General features: G+C 34.5%; 2 protein-coding genes across 5 annotated transcripts; one reads left to right on the forward strand and one right to left on the reverse strand.

Moving 5' to 3' along the window:
* Window positions 1-2,567: 2,567 nt before the first annotated feature.
* Window positions 2,568-5,607, forward strand: LOC120279651 (beta-ureidopropionase). The gene is made up of 7 exons (XM_039286573.1): window positions 2,568-2,758; window positions 2,971-3,078; window positions 4,063-4,251; window positions 4,330-4,557; window positions 4,653-4,877; window positions 4,953-5,316; window positions 5,405-5,607. The coding sequence occupies exons 1-6, from the start codon at window positions 2,615-2,617 to the stop codon at window positions 5,313-5,315; spliced, it is 1,257 nt and encodes a 418-aa protein (XP_039142507.1). The 5' UTR covers window positions 2,568-2,614; the 3' UTR covers window position 5,316; window positions 5,405-5,607.
* Window positions 5,608-5,850: 243 nt separating this feature from the next.
* Window positions 5,851-11,946, reverse strand: LOC120279562 (probable trehalose-phosphate phosphatase F). Of its 4 annotated transcripts, none has more exons than XM_039286483.1 (12): window positions 11,630-11,946; window positions 8,852-8,980; window positions 8,319-8,770; window positions 8,096-8,236; window positions 7,918-7,989; window positions 7,609-7,737; window positions 7,386-7,442; window positions 7,194-7,295; window positions 6,915-6,992; window positions 6,676-6,816; window positions 6,481-6,573; window positions 5,851-6,185 (listed from the first exon to the last, which is right to left on the reverse strand). In XM_039286483.1, exons 3-12 carry the CDS (start codon window positions 8,613-8,615, stop codon window positions 6,141-6,143), a joined length of 1,155 nt encoding a protein of 384 aa, XP_039142417.1. In that variant the 5' UTR covers window positions 8,616-8,770; window positions 8,852-8,980; window positions 11,630-11,946; the 3' UTR covers window positions 5,851-6,140. The 4 variants fall into 4 exon arrangements, with proteins under 4 accessions (XP_039142417.1, XP_039142419.1, XP_039142418.1 ...); XM_039286485.1 differs by lacking the exon at window positions 11,630-11,946 and adding an exon at window positions 10,915-10,987; XM_039286484.1 differs by lacking the exon at window positions 11,630-11,946 and adding an exon at window positions 9,552-10,420.
* Window positions 11,947-12,366: the final 420 nt, after the last annotated feature.

The following is a 12,366-nucleotide window of genomic DNA, read 5'->3' on the forward strand; positions in this document are numbered from 1 at the left end:
CAATACCCAACACTTGTCTGCTTTTGAGAAGGTTTATTCACATTTTTATAAAGAACATAAAATAAAACATAGATAAATTATATGCACTAATAGAAAAATCATAAATAGAACACTAAAAAAACCACCATGATAGATATAAATACCAAAAAAAAAAAATATCCACGAGGTGAGAAAAACAATGATAAATTAAAAATTCTTTTAAAAGAAAAAAAGAAAAAAAAAACAAGAGCTGCATTGAGAGAAAGCCCCATGCAACTATTGAACCCTAGTGCCTACACCACGCCTAGATTGGAAATGTTCTCATTTGGAAGTTGGAACCACAACTATCTCTCTGCGTGACTAGAAATTAAGTTCTTAATTTATATTTTTTTAATCATTATTATTTTTTATAATACCAAAAATATTTCAACCTCATTAGCACTAGAGACTGTCCCTTTTCTCCCGGTTGTAGGTACCTGGGAAAGCTCACATTCTTTCATGTCCATTGTTGGTATAGGTTAATAAACAAAGATGAAGTTATAAATAATTTGGATTTTTTTTTTTTTTTACAAAGTCGACAACTAATAAAGTAAAAAATAAATAAATACTAAGATGCACTAGTTATAGTGGCTTAACTGACTACTTAGGGATAAACACCCGCCATACAATCTTGGAGGGGAGAACGAAAGATAATCCTCATACATAACTCCTATATAAGATCCTGGTTGAAAGTGATTTGTAATTTGAGAGATTCAAACTCGAGATCTCTTAATCACAAGCTTTGTAATTTGAGAAATTCAAACTCGAGATATTATAATCACAAACACGAGTAGTTATCAATGGGCTAATCCATGATTCCTTAATTTTATATAAATTTGATTATTTTATATTAATTTTATTTTAATGATAAGCGATTTTAAAAACCATTGATCTTGAAAGAAAAAATTGAGGATTTGCCAGTGAAATTGGAAAATTTATTAATAGGAGGGATCTCCTGTTAGTCTGTTACCTGTTTTTTCTTAATTTTTTGAAAAAAAATAAATAATCATATAATATTGAAAAAAGTAAATAATATTTGAAGTCACATTATCAGATGGAGGAAAAGATTCCAAGAAAATTAAAATCTATTTAGATAATCCATAATGTCATTGTTGCCAATTCCTTTATGTCTCTTCTTATTGATCAGAAATAACTTTCTTAATTGATACATGTTTGTTTTTTATCAAAAGTTCAATGTCATTAAACTTTTAAAAAAAAAAAATCATAAGAGCAATTTTGAAAAAAAACACCCAATTTTTTTTTTATTGATTTATTTATACTTTTCTAATAAAATAAACACTAAATACCAAATTTATTGAATTATATATATTTTCCTGTAAAGTTCATATTATATTATATATTAGAGTAAAAATACCAAATAAAAATAAATAGAATATTTCTAGTGTAAGTTCTATCTATTTCAAAAATAAAAATAAAAATAAAAGTTAATAAATCTCCATACTATACAATCCGTTCTCCCACATAGAACCTAATAAACAGTACTTACACATTGCTTTTAGATTCTACCATGATCTATTTATTCATTAGTCAAGTAACAATCTACTGCACCAACCTGTGATTGTTTAATTATAATATGATATTAATAAAAATTCAAATTGTCTAATAAAAAAATAAAGATTTGGATTTTATGTAATATAATAAAGGTCAAAATATCAAAATGTTCCTCTATTTTGCGTTTTTCATCCTTTTAGTCCCTTTAATATAAAATCCGCATTTTTTGTCTTCGTATTTGCACATTTTTGTCTTTTTGATCCCTTCAATTGACTAACTCTGGCAACGAACCAAACCTGAACGAGCTGAGCCCAGCTCGAGTTCGGTTTGAAATTTTAATCTTTAGCTCGAGTTCGGTTCAAGTTTGATTCAAAAAATGCTAAATTCATAAATTTATAACAACTAACAAGAGCTCGAAGAAGAAAAAGATCTAAAAGTTAGATAAAAAGAAGATCATTAGAGATTTTCCACAAGAGATTGAGGGATTAATTAGATGTTGGGGGAATAGAGATTCACAAACCTCTAAGTTGAAGATGGTGCTCGGCGCAACTCGCAATGTATGTTTTCACGGGATCTCTCTCTAGGATTTCAAGATGGTGGCGGCGAGAGTGTAGTTTGTGGGGAGACGGGGGAGTGGGGAGTGGATTTAGGGCAAGCCGCCACAACTTGTGAGTTGTTAGGATTTTCTTCTCTTTTTTGGCCCAGGTCTAACAAATTATCAAATGATCGGTTAAGAAAAAATAGTTTAAAAACTGTTGTAATTTAAATTAATTTCTATTTTAATTTTATAAATTAAAAATAAATTAAAAAACAGCCTTACAATTAACGGATTTGTCTTTTTGGTCTGTTGATGAACTAGAAGAACTTAAATGATGAAAATGTGTAAATACAAGCTAAAAGATGTAAATATGTAAATACGTGAATAAAAAAAAGAGTAAATTTACGCAAAATAAAAATAGAATTACCATTTTGATATAATATAATATTAATATTAATATTAATATTAATAGAGAAATAATAAATTAGAAGAAGAGAACTCAGAGAAGTGTTGGTAAGCGGATCTCATTCTCTTCTCCGAGAAGCGATGGAAGCCGCCGGCGAACGGTCGTCGGAGAACGGAGAAGTCGCGGAGAAGAAGGCAGGACCTTCCATCAAGGAAGGCTCCATCCATGGCTTCGAATCCCTCCATAGCCTCCTCGAGGCATCTCTCTCTCCCCAGCTCTTCCAGGTCTCTCTCGCTGGATCACTCTTTCTTTATCGTTTCGATGGTTTAGATTTCGATCTTTAGTTCATGCATCGTCGTCTGAAGTTTTTTTCAATGGATTCATGGAAAAGTTGTGATCTTTTGCGTTCTTTAAAGTAATTTTTAGCAAAAAATTGCTGAATTTTTAGGTTTGATTTTGTTCAATTGAATCGAAAATGGATATTGAATGATAACAGGAAGCAAGTCGCATGCTACTGGGTTTGAATTGTGGTTGCCCTCTGGAGCTCATTGCTTTGCCGGAGTTTTCCACTTCTCTATCTGAAAAGCATGATTTTGATCTCCAGGCAAGGCTGTACTTTTCGCTTTCCTTCTTTACCTTTTATTAATTTGATCATTGCTTTTGATCCATGATTTATCAAAGCTTTTTTTTTCCTTTTTTTTTACTACTTTATCATATTTAAAAATTAAAAAATCATTATGTGGATTAGTGCTAGTATTGTCATATAGATACAAAGTGATCTAATATGTGTTATGATTTGGCTGGTTATGGTTGTGAATTCATATCTGAATGAACTATGTACTTCTGATGTTCTTGATCATGTGTAGATTATCAGTGATGGTTCTTTTATGGCGCGGTATTAATCTGTTGTCGATTTCCTTGTTTTCATTGTTGGTTTATATACTTGTCCAGTTGTCCTTTAATTTAGATATAAGTTACTAGTCCAGCAGTTTGGTTGTGGAAAATTATAGTTCTAAAATCTCATGGATGTGGTTGGATTAGTTGTCAAGTAACGTCAATTGGGTTTCTCTACCTTTTCTTCGTCTTTTATCATCTTTATGAAAAGATTCATTGTTTGGTTCACTGCTAGTGTTTCACACAGGTACAAAACGGTTCTAAAATGCGTTGCGTGTTATCAGAGTTTCAGTGGAAGTTCATCCTTAATGAACTATGTATTCATTATTTCATTGCGTGCGTCATGTGGAGATCAATAGTTCATAATTCTCTTGTGCTAGCACTCGATGATGTCTTCAATTTCCTTCTTGTTGTTGCAATTTATTTTCCTTTAATTTGGCCATGTCATCATAGATCCGGCTAGGATAATATGTATCAACCTCACAGTTCTGTTGTTTATAATTATGATTCTAAAAACTCATGGATTGTTTGGATTAGTTGTCAAGTTACACCAATTTGGCCTTTGATATTCTATTTGGAGGCCATGTTGTACTGCCAAGTATTATTGTGTATCATCTGTCAGTCATGTGTAATTTTAGCAGTACAATTTTGTATTTGTGGCACTTAATTTAACTCAACTGCTTGTGTTCTCTAGGCTTTCTGCTTTCGTGCTGACAAAGAAGCATTGCGGGAACCTCGGGTTGTTCGGGCTGGCGTTATTCAGAATTCAATTGCTCTTCCCACTGACGCACCATTTTCAGAACAAAAAACAGCCATCATGCAGAAAGTGAAACCCATGATTGATGCAGCCGGTGCTTCTGGTGTTAATGTGTTGTGCTTACAAGTAAGTTCTAAGCACAGACTACCTTTTTAATCTTTGCTTCGTCACTTATTCTCGATTTGCTTCCTTTAATGCAAACAGGAGGCTTGGATGATGCCATTTGCGTTTTGCACCCGAGAGAAGAGATGGTGTGAATTTGCAGAGCCTATTGATGGCGAGTCGACACAATTTCTTCAGGACCTTGCTAGGAAGTATAATATGGTCATAATTAGTCCAATCCTTGAAAGGGATCTTAACCATGGAGAAACTATTTGGAATACTGCTATTGTGATTGGAAACCATGGCAACATAATCGGGAAGCATCGGAAGGTACAATTTCCAAGTAATAACATTTTTTTTTTTTTGTGTATTATCTATCTATCAATATATCGGCACTAGTGTGTTTCTCATGTGATTGTTATCAGAATCACATTCCTAGGGTTGGGGATTTCAATGAGAGCACATATTATATGGAGGGAAACACCGGGCATCCCGTCTTTGAGACTGCTTATGGGAAAATTGCAGTGAACATCTGCTATGGAAGGCACCATCCTTTGAATTGGATGGCATTCGGTTTAAATGGAGCCGAGATTGTCTTCAATCCGTCAGCTACCGTCGGAGAGCTAAGTGAGCCAATGTGGCCCATCGAGGTTTGTTACCCAACTTTCTTTATACTCTGTTTGAGAATGTGATTTGTTTTTGTTAATGGTTGGATGATGTTTCAGGCTCGAAATGCTGCCATAGCAAATAGTTACTTTGTCGGGTCTATTAATCGTGTTGGGACTGAGGTCTTTCCAAATCCATTCACTTCTGGCAATGGCAAACCACAGCATTCAGATTTCGGACACTTTTATGGTTCCAGCCATTTTTCGGCTCCAGATGCGTCATGTACTCCATCCCTCTCACGTTATAGAGACGGCTTGATGATCGCGGACATGGACTTAAATCTCTGTAGGCAGTTAAAGGACAAGTGGGGCTTTCGTATGACTGCTCGTTATGAGTTATACTCAGAGCTGCTTGCTCGATACCTGAAACCCGATTTTATGCCCCAGGTTATTGTCGACCCATTGATGCAGAAGAGACCATAAGGTGAGATGAAAAAAAAAAAAAACATTTAGTTGATGATTGAAGTTGAAAATTAATGCGATAGCTCAATCGAATCGATTACTTTCCACAGATTTAAGCTTGTGTGAATGGCAATGTGGCTGCGAAATGAAGTTCGACCTAAAGGTTTGCGCCGTTGCATTCTTATTGTGTGGTCTTCTGTGCTGTTGGGCTTTCATCATGTTCATTCTAGGTTGGGTTGTATTCTATGGTGATAAACGAAAAGCCTTTATGAAATGTCGCATTCAACAAGTGATGATAATAGCAAATCTTCATGGAAAACAGGGTATGCAACCCATTTCAGAAGAACTTATTTATTAGCTCCTGTACTCTTTTTGTAAATTGTGAATCAATTCATTTGTCATTTGTCATTTTCACTTGACTTATTGTTAATTCCCTGTTTTAAGAATGTAATGTGAGTTGATGATAATTTATAAAGCGAGCATCAACAACATTATTACCAAAGGATTAATCCCAGAACCATAAAAAAAGTTATTATTACAATTTTTACTAAAATAATTGACAGAAAAAGAAAACGGTAATACGGATACAAAAAAACAAGATACCAACATCAAAACAATGGAGTAGATAGATAGATGATAGCTGACACTTGATTTTCATAGCCTGCGCACAGGTAAAAGTCAGGCTGTCATTTACCTTTTCTTCTCCTCTTTATCTTCCACTTTGAAGATTATTATTCGTTAGCATGCTAACTACGAATATATATAATATATATATATATATATATATATATAGTTGCATATATTTGTTTATTTATTTATTTATTTATAGTTGGGGCCTTCATGCTGCTAATTTCTTCTCCACTTCACCAACGACTTGAGGAAAACCATAACCTGCGGAATGAGAGGCCATTCTTTTTTAGTATGAAATTAGATGAAATGTGGATCAAGCATAATCATTGATTGATAAAGTGTGTTCTAGCCAAAAATACCAAATTTGGTAATCTCATTGATATATTATTTTACAAACTGGAATTATTTAAACAGACATTTTGTAATAATTGTTCTTTAATATAAATATATAATAAATAGTAGTTCGTCAAAATTTAGAAGTAAAAGTCTCCCTAAAAATAGTTGTAAATAGTTATACCAACGGCAGGCAACCAGATACAATAATCTGAGAACATACCTCGGAGGGGTCTCGGAGAGAATACAAAGCATTTGTATCCTTAGGTTTTGAGGACACTAAAATGCCAATGCCTCCCTTGCTTTCCTTTAAGACCTGTTATATATTTCATCGGAGAAATATCAGTAAGTAACACAATGTATCCAGAAGTAGTAGAGTATTGATTTCGCACAGAATATAAATCTGCGTAAAAATAACCTTAAAAGCATCCTCATCGGTACGGTCATCTCCGACGTATATGGGAAGCACATCATCAGAGTTGCCCAGTGCCAATGACTCAAGAAGAAACTCGACAGCTTTACCCTTGTTCCAGTCTATCACAGGACGGACCTCAAAAACCTGAACTTGTTGTTTGAGAAGAATGCTAAGAGATTGATATATGGTCTTCAAAACAGAATTATTAAGAGAAAATACACCATATAAAGAAAATTACTAACCTTCCGTCCATTTGTCAACTTCAAACGAGGGTAATTCTTCAAAATATTCTCAACATGACGAGCAACCACAGGCCAACTCTGGGAGCCATTGAAAACAATATTTGTGATGTAAGAGTCCAAGGTTATAGAAATCACAAAGTTCACAACATAAATATGATTTGATACTATTAATTAAATTATTTGCATTCACTGTAATAAAAATATTATGATGCATAAAAACCTATGATGTGATGATATTTAAATATTGCTTTGAGCATTGCATGCATAGCAGCCGCTCACCTTCTTATCTACAAGACGATAATGTACAGAAACACAAAATTTGTTATTCTCCACTGTTGCACCATTAATTCCTTTAGTAATCTCCACAAGGGATCTAAAGACCTGAAATACCAGAAAATTTAACTTGTATGTGCGTGTATATACACTTCTTATGTTTTTTATTCAGTTGAACTTTTAATTAATTGATCATACCTCTTCTATCATAGGTAAGAACTCACTCGCAGGCTGGAATAGGTTGACCTCCTTACCCTGCAAAGATCATAGGTAATCAGATATCAGATACAAATATATAACGTTATCAAGTAGCTTGGCCGATTAGGTATTAACTTTTAGAACACAATGATTCAAGCTGACGACGAATATCTATGAAAATAAATCTAAGAGAGCTACAAAAGAAATACAGTGCATATCTCACCTGCTTGTCAGTGGACCTAATACAGTTTTGATGGTTATTAACAAACGAAGAGTCCCTGACTGGGCCCATTATATCCATTCCATGGCTACCGGCATAAAACAGCTCCGTCAGGCCAACAAACTCATAGACCTGGATGTAAAAAATGCAGGAGACTTAGATGCACAAACCATACAAACTCCACAATTACATTGGGAAAATTGAACCACCAGTTCAATTTAAGCTAAAATTGACATGCAGAAATTGTCCAAATGAATGTCAATTGCAAATTGGAAACCCATGAAAATAAAAGGCATTGGATTTTATTAGTACCTTGTCACGTGACCTCCCACTGATAATGGCAGTTGGGAAATATCTAGCAACGTCCCGCACAGCTGCACGCATCTAGAATTTGATCAAGGCATCAGCAGCAGGAAAAAAAACAAAGAACAAGAAAAAAAAATGAAACTATCCGGTCAATAAGTGTCCAAAAATAAATAAAAAAATTTACCACTGGCGACATAAAGGCAAGCTCAGGATTGTCCACAATAGGGGATAGTGTCCCATCATAATCCAAGAACAAAGCTAACTGCTTTCCTTTTGCGTTTGATGTGATTTGATCAAACGAAGTCAAAGCTGATGGAAATTTGAGCTGCATACAGAGACACTGAATTTATTTAGATAACAATATATAAAGAATAATGCTTCTAGGCAAAGTGCGGGACTACACGTACCATCCAAATGCAATATGCAGGATCAATTTCATCTTGTGGAATCTCAGAGCTAATATCCTTGTTCAGTTTCTTGGGAGGTGGGGAGGAAGATATCATGGCATCCAGCCAAGCATTGTCATGAGTATCATCAAGTTTACCAGGAATAGCTTTTCTTCTAGGAATTGCTAAGTACATAGCAGAGGAATATGCTGATGCCGGTGGCGAGCATGGCAGCAGAAGAGATGACAGGCCCAATCTTGATTTGTTTACAGGAACCGAATCAGTAAGAACAGGGGAACTATGATTTTTCAAATCCATTGGATTCAGGTAGCCTCACTAGATTGTGCAATGTGACTTGAGGATATCAATCAGAATATCTACCCAACCCTTTTGTCTATGAAAAACCACTTCTTCAAAGTTTTCTTATCAGTGCAGTTGTGCGTGCAGTCCATCAAGCGGAGGCTCCCTGGGAACTGATAGCAGTACACAAATTAAAGGAAGAGACAAACTTAAGAGTACAGCATCTAAAATTACTACGAAGATTTTATGAATACCTTCTCATTGCCAGAACTATTAAGCATTTATTGAGGGCAATCAGACATTTGAACACCCAACACTACTGAGAAATAAAAATTTGCAGATAAGCAAGATCTGGTATCCCCTTTGAGTTTTAACCGCAGAAACTGCAAGGTGAAGGTAGATTATAAATCTTGCCAAGAACTCATGACTAATATATATCTAGCATGTAGAAGATACAACAAACTTTAAGGAAACAGGGTAACGATGTAATACATAAGAAAAACATGAAACAGGGCAAAGCCATAACCCAGTACCTGCAAAATCAAGAAAGAACAGCTAGCACAACCAAGTTTAATGATTAAGATACCTAAGTGGAATATATGGCATCAGCATTTAGCATTCTTGCAGAGGCCACAAAATGAATACCTAATATCTAAAAGAGGGATTATTTGTGAAGTCCAAAAAAATAAAATAAAAATAAAAATAATTGAAGAAGAAGAAGAAGAAGAAGGAACAACTCTTCTTACATGGTTACGCAATTCTAATGTTAAGTGCGAAAAAGTCAATGCGCTGAATTAAATAGGTAGCTATATAAGATTGTAAATAAGTCAAGGAAGACACAAGAAATAATTATCTACACTGGTCTAAATGTTATAAATAGTAAATACAGTCATCAACAAGATTTGAACTTAGACAAATACAGTCATGATCCCAAAAGAGAGGGTTAATACTCACTTGGAAACTCGCATCCAAGAAACCCACCTATGGAGAAGCAGGAATTGGATACGGGGCTGAAACGTCAAGATGTTATCTCTAAAGTTAAGAAAATATATACAGTTACATAAATATTTCCCGAATCCAGCAATACTGACACCCCAAATATTGATTGTCTAACAAAAGACAAAACCATACAACAACAGCAACGAAAGCCCAGTGTCCGATGTAATATATTTGAGTGACAGCTCAACTTTGGAAAGCGTTCTACTCATTTTATAACTTCATGGATGTTAACTACTTGAATGCCCCCAATAAAGAAAGAAGTTTCCACGATGTATTACTTTACACAAAACCTAAAAATATAAACATCGCGAAGAATCTCTTTTATCAAATGTCGGGCAGCAAACACTTAACTAATCCCAAATCCCATCATTTAATAGAATAGAGCGTGGGCAATGTGAGAATTTAAAAGTTGTTATCTTATCTGGTAAATATGTGGGAAGAGAAACTAGTTTGATAGTTCACAAGTTCTTGTTCGACCTGCCCTAAGTCATTAGCTAAGCCTGTTTCGTCATTGGACCGGTCCAGTGCATTTGGCAGACTGCCCTTATTGCAAGACAGGCTGGCGTTTACCATGAAGTGACGCATCCTAAGAGTGAAAAAAATAAGTACTATACAAACTTCAAAAGACAGCAGCCACGCTTTACCATTGCCCTCAAAAAGCGTTAGAGCTGCCACTCGGATAGCTTCATTCAATCACACCATAAAGTAGTCAAACTTAATAGCTCTGTTTGTTAAAAGTCCCAAATTTATTCAACTTGGAAAATACCAAGAAAGTTAGCAAATATGATGTCAGAATAATCCAAAATAAACCCTAAATACCATTCGCTCACATTGTAAAGCAGTCAAATTAAATAGCAATATTTGGATTTTTTTTTTTTTACAAAATGTGAATAAATCATGTGTCACATATAGCATCTAAACGTTACCTAAATTAATATTCAAATTTGTCTTTTCAATATAACACATGCATCTTATATTAAAAATAATTTGTCAATAAACTAAAAAATTATTAATTTTATAACTATTTTAAATATTAAAAAATAGAAACTTATAAAGCCGTCAAAATATATAGCACTATTTGCAACAACTTCAAAGGTTGAAAAAATAAAATAAAATAAAATTTTCATATTAATATAAATGAAAGGATATTCCATAACACGATGAAGAAATTGGTATAAAAATAAAAACAATTTTTTTTTAGGGCAATGGAAAAAAGACTTTTATGGTAATATTAAAATTTTTTCATTAACTCACAATAATTATTTTCATAAAAAATCAATAAAAAGAAAGAAGAAAATAGGGAACATGGAATATCTACCAAGCATCGTATTTAGACCAGAAATCCTCCTCTCAAAGGTGAAGAAAGCGTCTGTTTGATTAAAAATAATCAAATAATTTCTTTTGTGAAACAATCAACAATATTTTTCAAAAATTTTCATCCACTCATCTCACCTTAAAAATTAAGAAAAACAAAGACGGTGACAATGATACATAAATTAATACCAAAAATAAAAACATCAATGTCTGGGTAAGATGGCAGCACCAACAAACATACAAAAACATAAAGAAAAAAAACTTAAAATAAATATGACGAGGGTGATGATAGCAGTGATGATTAAGACTAATAAATACAACAAAATGGCAAAGGTTCCCCTCATGGAGCTATACAGATTGGAACACAAGACCAAGAGGACCCCCAGGTGGGGCTCCCGTCCTTTTTACTTGTTTTGGTTATCTTACGTCTCACATGGAAGCAAAAAGAAGATGCAAGTATTTGCCCAGCAACAACAACAACACCACCATCTCGGAAATCATTTCCCATTCCGGAATCCAACCCCAAAGACCACCATTCACCATTGTCGGTGATCCCACATCCCATTCACAACTCCAGGATCCATCAAGATCCCAGTCCGATCAATCGAGATCTCAAACAAAACTAAGAATCAAACAACAAACACCAATGCATTTCTATACTGGGAATCAAAACAGATGAAAAACATAGAAAAACAAGAAGAATATCATTAAGATCATACCTAATATGGAAATCAATAAGATCCAGCGTCGCAAAACCTAGAGAAGAACCCCAACGATGCACGGCCGCGACCAAACCCAAGCGAGGAACCAGGGATCTCTCTCACCACCGAGAGCGATGATGGAGAAGAGGGCGAAGGAGCGAAGAGAAGAGAAGAAGAGAGCTTCAATGGCGGTGGTATGTGTTTATATAGTTCTCGCGAAGGAGGAGGAGGAGGAGGCGTGACCCGCAAGCCAAAAACGGTGTAGTAAACACACTCACCGACTTATTGAGACTCAGCCTATATCCTTTTGACACGTGGCGTTAGCCACTTGGACTGACCAATGGATGGTTGGTATTTGGGAAGGGTGAGATTTTTGGGTGAGTTTTTGGAGTTGATTCTGTTTTAACTGCTGACTCGGAAACGCGAGGTTCTCCGTCATCTTAGTTCAATATAATACCAGAAATATATTGGTGGAGTTTTGTGAAACACCCCTCTATAAATATGAAAATTTAAACGGGGGTTATTTTTCATATATACATAGATATATATATATATATACTACTTGGGTAAATTTTTTTGAGAAAAATTACTGTATTATGATCAATTTTTATTTTTATCACTGCGTTTCAATTTATATCTTTTTTGGTCATCATGTATCTGATTTTTCTTCACGGAGATCACTCAGGGAATTCTGGTCAATTTGATTAACGTTGTCTTTTTTTACTTGTCAAATTTTATAGGTTTTCTTTGTCTTT

The sequence above is a fragment of the Dioscorea cayenensis genome, chromosome 16, assembly GCF_009730915.1.
Source record: "Dioscorea cayenensis subsp. rotundata cultivar TDr96_F1 chromosome 16, TDr96_F1_v2_PseudoChromosome.rev07_lg8_w22 25.fasta, whole genome shotgun sequence".
NCBI lineage: Eukaryota > Viridiplantae > Streptophyta > Magnoliopsida > Dioscoreales > Dioscoreaceae > Dioscorea > Dioscorea cayenensis.

Excerpts from the sequence above, each read along its gene's own strand:
- LOC120279651 (XM_039286573.1), top strand. The coding sequence starts at position 2,615 with ATGGAAGCCGCCGGCGAACGGTCGTCGGAGAACGGAGAAGTCGCGGAG. Across the intron at positions 4,252-4,329 it reads TTAATGTGTTGTGCTTACAA|GAGGCTTGGATGATGCCATT; the intron begins GTAAGTTCTAAG and ends TAATGCAAACAG. Across the intron at positions 4,558-4,652 it reads TAATCGGGAAGCATCGGAAG|AATCACATTCCTAGGGTTGG; the intron begins GTACAATTTCCA and ends GATTGTTATCAG.
- LOC120279562 (XM_039286483.1), bottom strand. The coding sequence starts at position 8,615 with ATGGATTTGAAAAATCATAGTTCCCCTGTTCTTACTGATTCGGTTCCT. Across the intron at positions 7,990-8,095 it reads TTGCCTTTATGTCGCCAGTG|ATGCGTGCAGCTGTGCGGGA; the intron begins GTAAATTTTTTT and ends ATCAAATTCTAG. Across the intron at positions 7,296-7,385 it reads TCTTACCTATGATAGAAGAG|GTCTTTAGATCCCTTGTGGA; the intron begins GTATGATCAATT and ends CTGGTATTTCAG.